The sequence below is a fragment of the Prunus avium genome, chromosome 4, assembly GCF_965620075.1.
Source record: "Prunus avium chromosome 4, drPruAviu1.hap1.1, whole genome shotgun sequence".
Classification (NCBI taxonomy): Eukaryota; Viridiplantae; Streptophyta; class Magnoliopsida; order Rosales; family Rosaceae; genus Prunus; species Prunus avium.
Window position 1 is genome coordinate 21,632,386 of NC_142287.1, and position 14,360 is coordinate 21,646,745.

At 38.4% G+C, this 14,360-nt stretch overlaps 2 protein-coding genes across 4 annotated transcripts; one reads left to right on the plus strand and one right to left on the minus strand.

Moving 5' to 3' along the window:
* The first annotated feature begins 4,765 nt into the window (after positions 1-4,765).
* LOC110752412 (Translation initiation factor SUI1 family protein) lies at positions 4,766-6,030 on the plus strand. Of its 2 annotated transcripts, none has more exons than XM_021953058.2 (2): positions 4,766-4,922; positions 5,475-6,030. In XM_021953058.2, exon 2 carries the CDS (start codon positions 5,516-5,518, stop codon positions 5,852-5,854), a length of 339 nt encoding a protein of 112 aa, XP_021808750.1. In that variant the 5' UTR covers positions 4,766-4,922; positions 5,475-5,515; the 3' UTR covers positions 5,855-6,030. The 2 variants fall into 2 exon arrangements, with proteins under 2 accessions (XP_021808750.1, XP_021808749.1); XM_021953057.2 differs by having other exon boundaries at positions 4,812-4,970.
* A 414-nt stretch (positions 6,031-6,444) lies between these two features.
* LOC110752408 (calcium-dependent protein kinase 2) lies at positions 6,445-11,478 on the minus strand. Of its 2 annotated transcripts, XM_088252083.1 has the most exons (9): positions 10,302-11,478; positions 8,932-9,075; positions 8,667-8,819; positions 7,850-7,962; positions 7,529-7,696; positions 7,313-7,440; positions 7,134-7,172; positions 6,883-6,982; positions 6,445-6,807 (listed from the first exon to the last, which is right to left on the minus strand). In XM_088252083.1, the coding sequence occupies exons 1-9, from the start codon at positions 11,053-11,055 to the stop codon at positions 6,733-6,735; spliced, it is 1,674 nt and encodes a 557-aa protein (XP_088108209.1). In that variant the 5' UTR covers positions 11,056-11,478; the 3' UTR covers positions 6,445-6,732. The 2 variants fall into 2 exon arrangements, with proteins under 2 accessions (XP_088108209.1, XP_021808745.1); XM_021953053.2 differs by lacking the exon at positions 7,134-7,172 and having other exon boundaries at positions 10,302-11,476.
* Positions 11,479-14,360: the final 2,882 nt, after the last annotated feature.

Consider the following 14,360-nt stretch of genomic DNA (forward strand, 5'->3'; position numbering starts at 1 on the left):
ATCAGGCCAAATGGGTCTAGACGAGCCCGACCGGGCCAAACGGGTCTAGGCGAGCCGAGGGTTTCAAATCCTAAGCCCAAACTATATCCAATCAAGAGCAAGTCGGGCCAAAATTTGGCCCATTGAGCCTAATACTACCCAATTTGACCTACGAACTTAGGGCCAAATGATAATCCCTAGGATGGGGTGTACCTGTTCCATACGCATTTTGTTTGTCTCTTTACGTGCAAGCACTGGCGGACCTACACATGAGTAAGGAGGTGCAGCTGCACCTCCCCTCGCCGGAAAATCCTTTGGGATGGCCGAAATTTGCCCCTCTGCTGGTGCCCACCATGTGTTCGATTAAATGTCTATAAGAGACTTTGTAATATTCAATTTGATTTCTGCTTCACATAAACTTGTTGTCTTCCAAAATTCCTTTTAATGGTGTATCTCTATTTAATAAATATCCATGAGCTTTAATCCCCTTTATTTGGCATCTGTCCTTTCTTAGTTTCTCAACTTATAATTTAATTTTGTTTTATGCTGATTTCACGTTTATTTATTCAAAGTTTCTCTCTTTCTGGTCGACTAATGTAGATGGGTTCATGGACTCCTTGCACTTGGATTTCCCTCACATACTTTTAGCCTTTTGAATGTTGCCCCTCCCATGAAAAATTTGGGTCCACCAGTGCGTGCAAGATAAGGTTATATGTGAGGAAGTGTTTTAACTTGATGTGCAATGCTGGCTCATGCTGTGATAGCATAAGTTCTATGAACTAGTAATTATCTAACATAGTATAAGAGCTATGGTGTTAAACATATTAATTAGAGGGAAGGGCGCTGCCTAAGTCATTTTGATGTAAATTATTGGCCATCTGCGACTTAAAATTTAGGATTAATGGTTCTCTAATAGTTTTCACACTCTTAACTGATTTTGTTTTTGTTTGTGTGCTAAATAAAAAGATCCCTAATTTTGGTTGATGTTATTTAGATGGTCACTAATTTAGTCAAGAGCGAGTCGGGCCAGACTTTGGCCCATCGAGCCTCAGACTACCCAATTCGGCCCACGAACTTAGGGCCAAATGATAATCCCTAAGATTGGGTGCACATGTTCCATATGTATTTGTTTGTAGCTTTACGTGCAAGCACTAGGAAAACTACAATAGTCTTAGGGGCTTTTTGTAATAATCAAATCCTAAATTAATATTTAATTATTAAATTATTCAAGTAAAAGACAATTTTACCCTAAGAATATTTTAATGGGCTTAAAGTTGACTTTTTGTTCGGGAAAGATTCTGGGGAATTGAATGGAACCATGATATAGATCGCGTCGATATGAGTCCGTAGACACGTAGTGGGCTCAAATCAGGGTTATAACGAAGAAGTGACGATCAACGGAAGTGCAGTGACACAACCATAAATATTGCGAAGTCATATTTTTTACAAACCTAGATTTTTTTCTTCTCTCTCTCCCTCCCCCCCAAAAACAGCCACCGATCGGATTTTTGGTGGCCGCCGCTTCATTTGGCCACCAAATTGGGTGATACCAGTCCCAAAAGAAACCTCCTCTTGCTACCCCACCCCACCTCTGATGGAACCGCCTCCTGTGGTTGCCGGAAAAAGCCAAAATCCGGCCAGTTTTGACCCAAACTTCCCGGAGCTTGTTCCGGCGATTCCGGCCATCAATTTCTTCGATCTAGGTATGATTTTTCATCCTCTCAATGTGTTCTAGCTGCTGGTTGGATTGTTTATGATCAATTTCTGCATTTTGAAACTGAAATTATCGCTTAAAGTTTTGGCCGGTTTCGGCTCGTAATTCCGGCTATCTCCGGCCACTTTTTGGCCATGGTCCAAGAACAAAAGTTGCTCCATTCATTATTCTGATCATGTAGGTATAGGTCTTGACCGACGGTTTGGAGGTTTTCCGATTGCCGGAATTACTACTTTTTGGTCATGGTCCAAGAACAAAAGTTGCTCCATTCATTGTTCTGATCATGTAGGTATAGGTTTTGATCGGCGGTTTGGAGGTTTTTCAATCACCGTAATTACTTCGGGCACCCACGCACTGCCAGAGAGTGTGGCGGCGTGTGGGCCACTTTGTGGCGGACCTTTGGGTTCTAAAATGATCCCCATGTCGTCCCGAGCACGACAGTCATCAGAGACCATGCTGACGACCAAGAAAAAATTAGATTGTTTAATTTTATGTTTCGATAATAGACAATTGTGGGGGCGTTTTTTTTATGGCAGCTACAAATGGGCCTAGGCTGCTATAAAGAGCAAGAAGGGTAGAGTTGCCCTTGTGTTTGAGTTCAATAATCAGGCCCCAAGGGTGCTTCGAAAGGTTCGTGGAGCCTTAATTAAAAAGCAATTTGGTTTCCTTCACCAACAAAACCAACAGTTGCTTATGGATAAATATTTTGGCTTAGCTTGAGAAGCTTATGGCATGAGAGCTGAGCATGAGAAAGTTTAGCATTAGAGAAAGAAGGCTTAGATTTCCTATGAAAAACAGGGGAGAGTGAATTTTGAAAGGATTTGTTGAGGGAAGAGAGGAAAAGATAAGGGTGGAAGAATGGGTGGTTTAAGCAAATTTCTGGCAGCTTGACGAAAGCTTCGTCAGGCTCTTGGGTGGTTTGCCAAAAGAGAAAAGTGGAAGGAATGGGAGAACAGAGCTCGAAATTGAAGAGTTCCAGTAGTGAGAGGGGATGCTTGCTATCTCTGGATGTGGTGATTTGCTGGGTAGGAGGTGCCTCCTTTTATAAGTGCTAAAAGCTCTTTCTTCCCAAGAAACCCTAGCTGGTTCTTCCCAAATATGCCAAGTCTTCCCTTCCATTCCTCTTCTCTTCCTTTGATTCATCCCTATTTGGTGAAATCCTCCTAATCCAAACACACAGAGACAAGTTTTTTTGGTGCTCTAGAGTCTTCCCCGCAGCTGTCCCTGTAGCAATCTCCTATCTCTAGCAACACTCTCTCCTTCTTTCCTCCCTTATTTTATGGCAAGAGCTAGTGGGGGGAAAAGTGGGTAAATGTGTTGGTCTAAAAAGTGTTCTACTCCCAGCAACCTGCACACGCAAGTATCCTTCGGTTTTACAGATGGTCTGTCTTGGATTTAGCTTTGGCCATGTGCTGGAGGCTTCATGAGATATTTTTCTAAGTTGTTGGGCCACTTCCAAAGGTGATGGGCTAATTTACTAAAGTGATGGGCCAATTAACTAAGGTGATGGGCTGATTTTCTCTCTTTCATGCTTATCCACATATTTGGGCTCAAGAAATGGGCTCGAGTTTTGGGGCTCCCAAGCAACCCAAAACTTCCACTTCTTGGCTCATCAATGGGCCTCGTGAATGCTCGTAACCATTCATACCACAACTAGCTCAGCAAGCCCCAGACATTTGCGTAGCTTAGGGCCACTTAAGCTTGTAGCGTGGCTATGTGCAAAATAAAGGTTTTCCGCTTGGTATTGCATGTTGTTTGGCGTGCTCGTGCTCGAGTTTTATCACATTGTAAAGGGCTATGGTCGAGCCAAATGACGCTTGACGGGATAATAAGCATGGGTTCATAAAGTTGGTACATTTTACGGGCTTATTACGACTTTTGGTGTGACGGGTTATATATTTGTTTGATGTGCACGTGGATCATGATTCGTGCGAGCACGTACGATGAACTCTCGCGTACCCAAATCCAGTTTCTTCTCAGTAAGGTGTCGTTCTGGGCCTGAAATATATTTGAGTTCAGCCTTAGATTTTTTGGGCCTCAACAACAACAAAGTAACCTTTTCACCAAATCCTCCAATTCCATTTTCACCTCTAAAGTTTACATATGCATTTGCTGATCTGATCTACCCAAGAAGCACCCATACTTTATCCATCTTAAGGTTGCACTGCACCTAAGTTTTGAGAAAAAAAAAAAAAAAAAAAAAAGGCGATATAACCACTAAGTTAACAGAATTTCAAAACTTAAGTATCAAAGTTATAAAACTACAAGTGTTCAAAACTTATCAATACAAGTTCACCTCCAGTTCCTGCAAACTAACAGTAGCGCACATTTTAATTTGATGTACAATATTGGCTCATGCTGTGATCACATAAGTTTTATAAACTAGTAATTGTCTAATATAGTATAAGAGCTATGATTTTAAACATATTAATTAGAGGGAAGGGCGCTGTCTCGGCGAAGTCACTTTGATGTAAATTATTGACCATATGCGACTTAAGATTTAAAATTAATGGTTCTCTAATAGTTTTCACACTCTGAACTAATTTCTTTTTGTTTGTGTGCTAAAAAGATCCCTAATTTCGGTTGATGTTATTTTGATGGTCACTAATTTAGTCGTAAGAATGGAATTAAGCATGCCGAATTTAATCCGTCTCTCTCTCTTTTTTCTTTTTTGGCCAAATTTCTATCCCGCGGATTGGATTTGGATAGCACCAATAATATCATTGGCATGACGCATGACCAAATTCTTACGTACCTCAATATGCCAATTGGATGGATGGACCGTGTTCCTCTTCTTTCTATAATGTTCCATATTCTGGATTCTTCTTGGTGGGTTCCACACTCTTTGCTCTGCATCCACCGAATTTCACTCTTTCTTTTTGGCATGGAATTGCCAGTATGGGGATGGGTGGGTGCGTTCAATCTACGCGTTCCCTCCATCAATTAAACACTATTTTTCTAAAAAAGCTTTAATCTTTTTAACCCCACATAATAATACACCGTCTGCATGATCTCTACCCTGCCCAGTCCCAGACACTCCATTTCAACCGTACACGTGTATAATTACGTTGTCCTAATCCTAATCCAATCGAACTCCAGCTTAGCTTAACCATGGTTTGTTGAATCTGTGGTTGAGGCGATACCGCCAACAGGCCCTCCACGCCTATATAGAAGGACCCGAAGGCTCTCTAGTTTCCATCCTCGTCTCCAAAGCTGCTTGTCTTTTCGGGTAAGGTTCCCCAACAACGCCTTACCCTTTTCAACTTTCATTCTTCTGGTACGATCAATTATTTCCTGCTTTCTGCTACATATCATATGATGATATCGTTCGGCTGTGTTTGATCTCCTTCTTTTATGTGATGCTTCTGTCTACAAGATGTTTGATTGCATGCACCAATTCATCTGGACTTGGATACAAATTCAATACATGCATCATGTTGCATGTTTCCAATCATTTTTATTATGTGTTTCTTCTAAGATTTGAACAAAACCCACGTACAATTTTTCTTTTTGATAAAAGTTCTTACACATCATACATGTAGCTGCAACGCGTCACTCTGAGCAACAGATCGAGCTCAGAGTCTGTCACGTGATCTGTTATTATGAGACAGATAGATGTTGTATACACCTTCATAATCAAATTCAAAAATTTCTTGAGTTTGTGATGTTACATGATTCTCAAGTAGTTGGAATGGAGGGAATCATTATTGATTGATTACATGGTCGTTGACATTGAAAGGAGGACTAACAATAAATTTGTTCTTTACGGTGTGTTTTGCAGCTCAATTCGTTTAGATTTTTAATCCAAACAAAAGTACATATATGGTTGAACTAGACGTCCAGATCCCAACTGCTTTTGACCCGTTTGCCGAAGCCAAAGACGCGGATGCCCCCGGAGCCAAGGAGTATGTGCATATCCGGGTGCAGCAGAGAAATGGAAAGAAGTGCCTGACAACAGTTCAAGGGCTGAAGAAAGACTTCAGCTACGAGAAGATCCTCAAGGATCTGAAAAAAGAGTTCTGCTGCAACGGCAATGTTGTCCAGGACAAAGAGCTTGGCAAGATAATTCAGCTCCAAGGTGATCAACGCAAGAACGTGCTTCAGTTTCTTGTTCAGGCCAAGATTGTGAAGAAGGAGCAGATAAAGATGCATGGTTTTTGAAGACTTGGGGTTTGGAAATTGGAGGGAGGGGGCTTAAAATTTGATTAGTTTTGCTACCCTTGTTTTATGTGCTAGCTCTCCTAATAGTCCCTGCACTGGCTCTGGGAAATCTGTAATAACAGAAGATGTGTCTATATACATGTGGAATTTATAGACTTCTCTCCTTGTTGGAGTAATTCTGTGCTTGGTCTTTTTTTGCTTTCTCTTTTGTTGTTGATGGTGATTTCTGTTGAATGTTATGGGACTTCATTTTTCATCTGCCCAGTTGGTTTTGGTCATCAATCAAATGTTTGTTTGTGTTTGGAGAACTTGGGTTGAGGAACAACGTAGTAGTTCACTAGAATTCGATGTGACAAATTCTTCCCAATCAAGGCTTATCCAAAAGTAGTAGGATCATCTATTCATTTCTATAAACTAGATATTCATTTTATAGTATTTCTCTTCTCGATGTTGAAAAATGTCCTAGTTCGAATTCGTCTCCCAGTTTTCTCAAAAGAGAGAGAAAAACGAAACCTTCAGTTGTAACCAAGTGTTATAAGATATGTGAAAAGATGCACGCAGCAGTTAGGCACAGACCCATCCATGCAAGCTAAAACTAAATAGCTTTCTCTTCATTGATTCCTCGAAATATCAACATACTAAAATAAAGTCAACGAAACAAAGATGAATACAAAATAAATAAAGATGGTGGCTCTATGCGCTTGTAACTCAAAACCAATTCAAGTAAAGGCTTCATTGGCAACTATCAAGGACTGCTGGAAAGCAATTGGAAGCAAGTATTACCCACTCATATGGTTCAAAGTCCCCCTCAATTTACACATATATTTCTAAGAGTGGAACTTATGGTTTGCAGCAGTCGGAGAATGGAATCATAAACACTAGAATAGCTTGGCCTGCGGTTGCGTTCCACTTCTCATCATCGTGGAGAACTCCTCGTAGTTGATCCTACCATCCTGTAAGCCCAACATAATTGAATACTAATGCATGATAACGGAGAAAATGAATGATTTGTAAGGAGGTCAACTTACGTTGTCTGTATCAACTTCAGATATTATTTCCCTAATTGTCTCGTCATCACCCATTCCGTACTCTTTCATTGCTGATTCTAGCTCGTCTCTTGTGATAAAACTGTAATAAAGAACAAAGCATTGGCTAGTTAATAATCATTAATGGTTAGCCAAATGCCTCATAAGCCTAATCCCATCCAGTTTCTTGGTGCTCGCTCATTCTGCTAGCACCCTGGTCTATATTTGTGAAACTAAGATCCAAATCAACTTGCCTCTCTAGACGAAATATCTTAATGTGCTTCTGCGCCAAACTAATTCCAGATGCATGTTTCTCTTATACTCAACAGAAAAGTTAAAATCCCAAGACTCATATCAATTGGTAATCATGTATAAAAAATGAGCGTCCAAGAATGTGCGGCCAATTCTTAGAGATTAAAAAGAAAAAACTTACCCACTATTATCCTTGTCAAAATATTGAAAGGCTTTGAAAAGATGCTCGTCCCTTTCTAGTCTGTGTCTATGCATTGTAGCAGTGATGAATTCAATGTAGTCAATTGCTCCACTCCCATCTACATCCGCCTGAAACGCAAAAAAGCTGAATGAGTTGGGTAGGATGCAAAAAGGTAACAAAAAGTTGGGTGTTTTGAAGAAGAAGTCAATAACTTACAGCTTCCATTAGCTGCTTGACTTCAGCCTCTGTAAGCTTAGAGCCAAGTCGAGCCAATCCTGACTTCAGTTCCTCGTAAGTGATGGTTCCACTGTTGTCAGTATCCATGTTTGTAAACATTGCCTTCAGCCCATGGATTTCTTCTTCAGAAAGATTTTCGGCAATAACCTATAATCATATTCATAAATTGTATACTGTATTAGAAGGGAAGCACAACCAGATCCAATGTATGTACTTCTGTAGCGACTCACACCCTTATATAATGCTTCGCAGATTAAAAAATGAAAGTACTCCATGTGAGAGACCTCTGGATAAATATACCTTCAATGCAAGTTTTTTCAATTTGTTCATTGCTCTGAACTGCTTCATCCTAGAAAGCACTGCACTGTCTATGGGTTTGTCTGACGCTTCTCCACCTTTGATCCATGGATGCTCTAAGTTGGCCATCCAAATTCAGAAGTTTCAGTTAGATGAGAAATCTACCACACATAATCCAAGTAAAGTATTAAAGAAAAGGAAAAGGATTTTGCAAGAACGACAATCTACCATGAATAGTAGTTACAGGAATAAAGGAACTGTACTTTTGAAAAGATGACTCTGCTATCAATATAAGCCTATTATTAGAAATGAGTCCTGGTCATTACCATACTCAATACAGCTTTTTACTTCTTGAAAATCCAGATTTTTTGTTGACCGGAAGAAAAATAAAGTTAATTTATCTTTTCACAAAGAAATGTCAAAGATACGTATTAAATTTGAAATACGGTGTAATTTTTTAAGCAAGGCACTAATATGTGTCATATGTGAAATGCGTGCATATGTTGTCATAATCTTGCTTTCTAGGGTAACTACATTGTCTTCATCCAAAACCAAAACCAAAAACAAAAGACTGCAATACTCATAGCTTCTCTTGGATAATTTGTGGATACAGCACCTAGCTAGTTCCATATTTTGATTATGAAACCTCACTTAAAGAAGGAACTTATCTTTGATTACTTATAATCACGCACAAGTGAAGGGATAAGTAAAAACAGAATGCGATTGTTTAAAGCCATACTAAGAGATTCAAAACCATTGTGGAAAAAAAAAAAATTTCTTTACATTACTTGGGCACAATTGTGGCTTAAGAGATTTGTACCTAAAACCTGAGCTGAAGTAATTCGTTTTTTGGGGTCCTGTGTAAGCATCTTCCGGACCAGGTCCTTGGCACTGCTTGATATAGATGGCCAAGGTGGACTTGCAAAGTCAATCTCTCCCTCCAATATGGCATCAAATATCCCCTTCTCCGTTTCTGTATCAGTCATTAAAAGCTATTGATCAAACCAACATGAAAGATACAGAACCCGTAAGTAGTACCAAATCTTACAAAGTTAAACAAAACAAGTATAGAAGTGTTCTTTTACCAGCCCAAAATGGAGGCACTCCACTCAGTAAAATATACAATATAACTCCAGCGCTCCAAATATCTATTTCCTTGCCATATCTGCGTTTAAGTACTTCAGGAGCAACATAGTAAGCACTCCCAACTATATCACGATACACCTTCCCTGACAAGAGATTACCATGGAAAGATATATGAATAGCTATGCTACAAGTGGATGCATATGAAACAGAATAAAGACAAATGTTCACTAAAAGGCTACTACATATATCTGCAGTAATGACAAAGAAAATACAGAATCCACACCTTGCTAGTTTTAAAAGACAAAAGAAGTGATACCAAAATGACTATAGGAGTTGAGTTTCTCATTAAGAAAACAATCTAGACCTTAAGAGTATCACAATATGTTTCCATGATGCCATCGTAAGGGATAACTACGAATTCCATGACACTACAGAATATTGTAGGAAGGTCTGCTAACCAGATTATAAAATTTGGCTAGTTCCAAAAGTACTCAGTTGAACAAAACTGTTAAAATATAAATTCCAATAACAGTGTTAAACAAATTCATGTTAACTTAAATGCAGGAAAACTACAGGTCCGGACTCCATACAGAAACACAATATGGCTCAGATTATTGTTCAAAGATCAAGCTACAGAATTACGACTGCAGACATGTCCTTAATTGAAGACTCATCTCTTCCCCCCTTCTCCATTTACTTCGTATGTTCCATGACACTTCTTTTGAACTCTCATCTCACTTCCAAGAAAAGAATGGAAGCCAATATGGAAAAATGGCAGTAGAAACATGTTTGGTGCACTGTGTATCATGTTTTAAACCTGGCACAATAATATAAATTCAAAGCAGTGATTTCTAAATTGATGAAAGTCAATTCCAGTCTGCCTTCTGAACAAAAGCTCTGTTTTATCTGCCATTGTTAAAGCTAATAAACTCAATATTTAGAAGAAAGTTTTGATAAAGTGCCTATCTACCATCTCAATTGCCAGCTAAACATGCCCTGGTTACCATCATTACTTTTTAAAACAACATGGTTTAATCTTCTGCCAGATATACTTAATATCCTATGAAATCCAACTATGTTCTGAATTGACTTTGGGCACGAGTTTAGTATTAAATTATTAGAAACATCATTTAGAATGCAACCGAATTGTAGATGAAAAAAAAAAAAAGTTTTGATCGAAGACTATTCTGCATTATTCACCTAAAAACTATCATTGCTGTGATATAAATCAATATAGAGTGCCTTCCACTTTAATGTCCTTGTGAAAAGTAGTAAACTTTCAAGCAAGTAAAGCAACTATCCAATTATCTTTAAAAAAACAAAACAGAAAACCACAAATGACCAAAAGAAAGAAAGTAGCCAAATTTACCTTCTTCAATGAAAACTGATAACCCAAAATCTGTAGCCTTCAGAAGTGCATTCTCATCCTTGCTAGACAGCAAGAAATTCTCCGGCTTGAGGTCCCTATGCATCACGCCCATAAAATGACAGATGTTTACAACATTAACAATTGCCCTGCATATTGAAGAAGCTGCTCTTTCACTATAATGACCTTTGGCAATGATTCTATCAAAAAGTTCACCACCTGCACATAGCTCCATACAAACATGCACAGATTGCTTGTCCTCATAACAACCCTTGAATTCCACAATGTTGGCCTGCCCACTCAAATGCTGCATAATCTGAATCTCTCGCTTAATATCCTCCTTGTCATTCTTGGTGACAAGCTTCCTCTTTGAGATTGACTTGCAAGCATATTTATTGCCAGTTGAATTCTCAGTGCAAAGATAAGTCACACCAAATTGACCTCTACCCAATTCTTTACCAATAGTGTAGTGCTGCTTAACATCCTCATATGGTTTGCCGAGAATTGTGTCTGGCCTGTGAACTGGTTTGGGGCTCTTGACTGGAACAGATGGCTTCCATGCTGGTTGGGGTTCTTGATGGGCTGCTGCCAACCCACGTTTTTCAGGTAACTGGTGGTGGGCTTGCTGAGCAGAGGGCTTGGGTTGGTGAGCAACAGGTTCTTGGGGTTTCTGGTAGTGTGCCCCAGCCCCCCCTCCTGATCTGTAACCGTTATATTGTGGCTCTGAATCTTTGCTTTTGCTTAGACACTTACCCATTTGTTGTTATTGCCCAAATACAACTATGCTGAAATTGCAGGGATAAGAGCAAAAGGGTTTGGATCAGAAACTCAGAAGTAGAACATAAGTTGAATATTCCTATGAATGGAAAAGACCCAAATGTAAATGGGAACTTATGAAGATAATCCTGAAATATAATAAATTTCAGACGATGAGAAAGCAAAAGAATTTTGGATCAGAAATTATATAACAGCTGAACTAGAAGTTGCTAATTTAAGGAAAAGGGAGAGAGAGAGAGAGCCCAGATAAGGATTTGAAGAAATTTAATGCAGAGCATGTGATAAAGAAGGGAATTTGGGATTTCAGTTTGGACGGGGTTTAAAGGAGAAAGGATCAGACTTTTGGAGCTTGATAAAAGTAGAATACAAGGTAAAGTAGAGCTTGGTCAAGTATTCAATGAAGTGGGAATTGTTGAACAATTCATTTCAGGACTTCCGAATTCCAATGAAGAGACAGAGACAGCGACACCGATGAAAACAGAAAAATTATAAATCCTTTTTTTTAGGGAATAACAATGTTTTGTTATTCTAGGACAATAATATTATGCCACGTAAAAGTATTATCGTGTATATTATGTTGTTATAATAATAAAATAGTGTTATTCCCGTTTCATGAAAGTCTTTGTCATTAAGGCCCCGTTTGGTTCACGGAATGGATTTGAGGGGAAATCAATTCCCATGTCATTTCCCAAGGAATGGGAATGAAAGATTCCTTTCCCACGTTTGGTAATGTTGGGAAAGTAATCGGGAGATTTCACTTTGTTTCATTTCCCATGTTTGTTTTGAGTAGGAATGGAAAACAAAGTTTGTATAATTTTCCAATTATATCCATATTAAATCAAATAAAAAAAGAATGCATTTAATGATACGTTGTAATTATAAATTGTTCATAGGGACAAAATAGTCATGAAAATTGTGCATTGAATGTTGGCTCATTTTCCCAAACTTTCCCATGAGGAGGGAAAACAAAACCCAAGTTAAGAGGGGGGCATCACTTTCCCCCCTACTTTCCCATGTGCCAGGAATCCATTTCCCATTCCCGGACTTACCAAACATGGGAAAGCAATTGAATTCCCATTCCGAAGCCTCCTTTCCCATGAACCAAACGGCCCCTAAATGTTGGCTAAGGAATCAAAGTTTACTAATTTATTTATCATATCTTCTTTCTCAATATTCAAGTAGTTTTTAAGGTACAGATGGGGAAGGCTTGGAACTTGGAAGGCATTGAAGAGTGGCTGATATTTTTGATTCAATGATGCATCTAACATGGGTTTGGTTTGGATGGTATGTGATTCATCAAAGTAAACTACCATTAAACCCAATTTTAAATGCATTAAACATTTTAGTAAACCCCACTTTGCACATGTATTGTAAAATATAAACAAAATAATTGAATCCTCTGGAATATAAAAATGGTTATTAATCAATTCACAAAACACAAAGACCATTCGAGAAGAAGACCCATAATTAGCCATCGGAGAAAAAGACTACATTTACAAAGTCTATGATGACCAAATTCATTAATATCAAAGTGTCAAGGGAACTCTTGATGCTAATTCAATCATGGTTGCTCTTTTTGGTCCATTGTTTTATGCTTTTATGAAGGGATTGTCTATACCATAATATTAGAGGAATTAAAAGAATTAAAATTTTAACCACCATATAATATAATGTGACAAATGTAAAGTAAGGTAGTCGATTTTTTTTTCCTTTTTTGGATAATAGAGAAGGGGGATTTAATTTTAGACGTCTTCGAACAAAATGGACATAATTATCACTAGATTTATAGAGTGGTCGTTGGAGTGTGACAATTTACTATGGACACAAAACATTAGTGGATAGACATTTCTTTTATTTATGCATATCACATTTTGATACATATATAAAATAATTAAAAATAAATAAATAATATATATGTATACATGCATGTTAAACTGCGACTCACAAACGAGAAAAGAGACAAATATTTTCTCTATAATAAACTTCTTCATCCTTATACCCAAATTGCAAAAATGGGAATTGTGCATCACAAGGTTAAACACGGTCATGAACATGGGAATTCTCAAGCCATCCAATCAATTTAGGGACTGAAAATAAGTGGGACTTAAATGGAGCATGTATCATGCAAAAAAAGATATAAAGGATATAGAGAAACACTTGTGTGGAACGAGGATAGCAAAACAGTGTTATTCTTAACCAATCACGACATATCATGCGTGATAATTTTTTTACATGTTAGTATGTGATTGATTGGGATAGCAAAACAGTGATATTCATATATCACTCAAGTTTTTCTTATATTGGATTGGACACGTGGCCACATGGGTATTTGTCGTGATTCGGATAGGAAACGAGAAACAGAAAACGTGGGTACATGGTAGCGGGACCACCCGTGGGTTTTTCTCTACCGACTCTGCTGAACAAGTCTCGTAAATAATTGCAACTTTGAAAGGAAAATGGACGTTTGCAAATTGCAAGTACGCGTTTTTGAATGCTAGGTGCTTGTGCTTCCACACGCTTTGAAGCAATGACCCAGTTTGCCATGCCCAAAACCCCAAAACACGAAGGAAAGTCCCTCTTCTCTCTTAGAAGCATCACCAAAAATAAATATAGAAAGAGTGAAAGTTTCATAGAAGCATAATTGTGGAAATGAGATGGACTCGGGACGGTGGTCACGTATGTAACTGCCAAACCCTACTAATCGTTGATACATACATCAACAGTTGAAAGTCATCCACACATAAGTGCCTGCCAAATATTTTTCTGGTGGGAATAGATAATGTGTGGGAAAAGGTATTGGGGTGTGCTGATCTTGGGCTTATTGTTGAGTTTTGCTCACATAAAGGATCCAGGGTTTTGAGTAAAAACCCTAAAAGAAGTTTTCAGAAGCAACAAAATCTAACAGTAATGTAGCTTGCAAGCAAAAATTCTGTAGCTCAGCAGCAACTGCGTCAGGCCCTCTGGCCTTGTGTGTTTCTCACGCAACTTTATTTCATTATCATGTCTCTGTCTTGTTTGTGCTTTTTCTAAAGTTGGATTTATATAGGGCTGAGAGTTTTTCTGTTTTCAGTATACATAACAAAAATTAAGAAAGTAGACCTTCTTTTCGGCTTTTGATTTTGTGATTGCTTCCCATACTTCCCACATGATACCTACAAAAGAATCGATCTTGCATTCATATGAGTCGATAACTTAGTTTAGATATTGACTAAGAGCAATACTATTAGATCAAGAGTTGGTTTACCGATGCTTAAAAAGCAAGCATTTGACATGTATCGGCCACAA

What these genes read in the sequence shown, in the direction of transcription:
- LOC110752412 (XM_021953058.2), top strand. Translation starts at nt 5,516, where the DNA reads ATGGTTGAACTAGACGTCCAGATCCCAACTGCTTTTGACCCGTTTGCC.
- LOC110752408 (XM_088252083.1), bottom strand. Translation starts at nt 11,055, where the DNA reads ATGGGTAAGTGTCTAAGCAAAAGCAAAGATTCAGAGCCACAATATAAC. An exon ending in TCAAGCAGCTAATGGAAGCT is followed by an intron (nt 7,441 to 7,528) that starts GTAAGTTATTGA and finishes TTTGCGTTTCAG; the next exon opens with GCGGATGTAGATGGGAGTGG. An exon ending in CTGAAGTTGATACAGACAAC is followed by an intron (nt 6,808 to 6,882) that starts GTAAGTTGACCT and finishes TTGGGCTTACAG; the next exon opens with GATGGTAGGATCAACTACGA.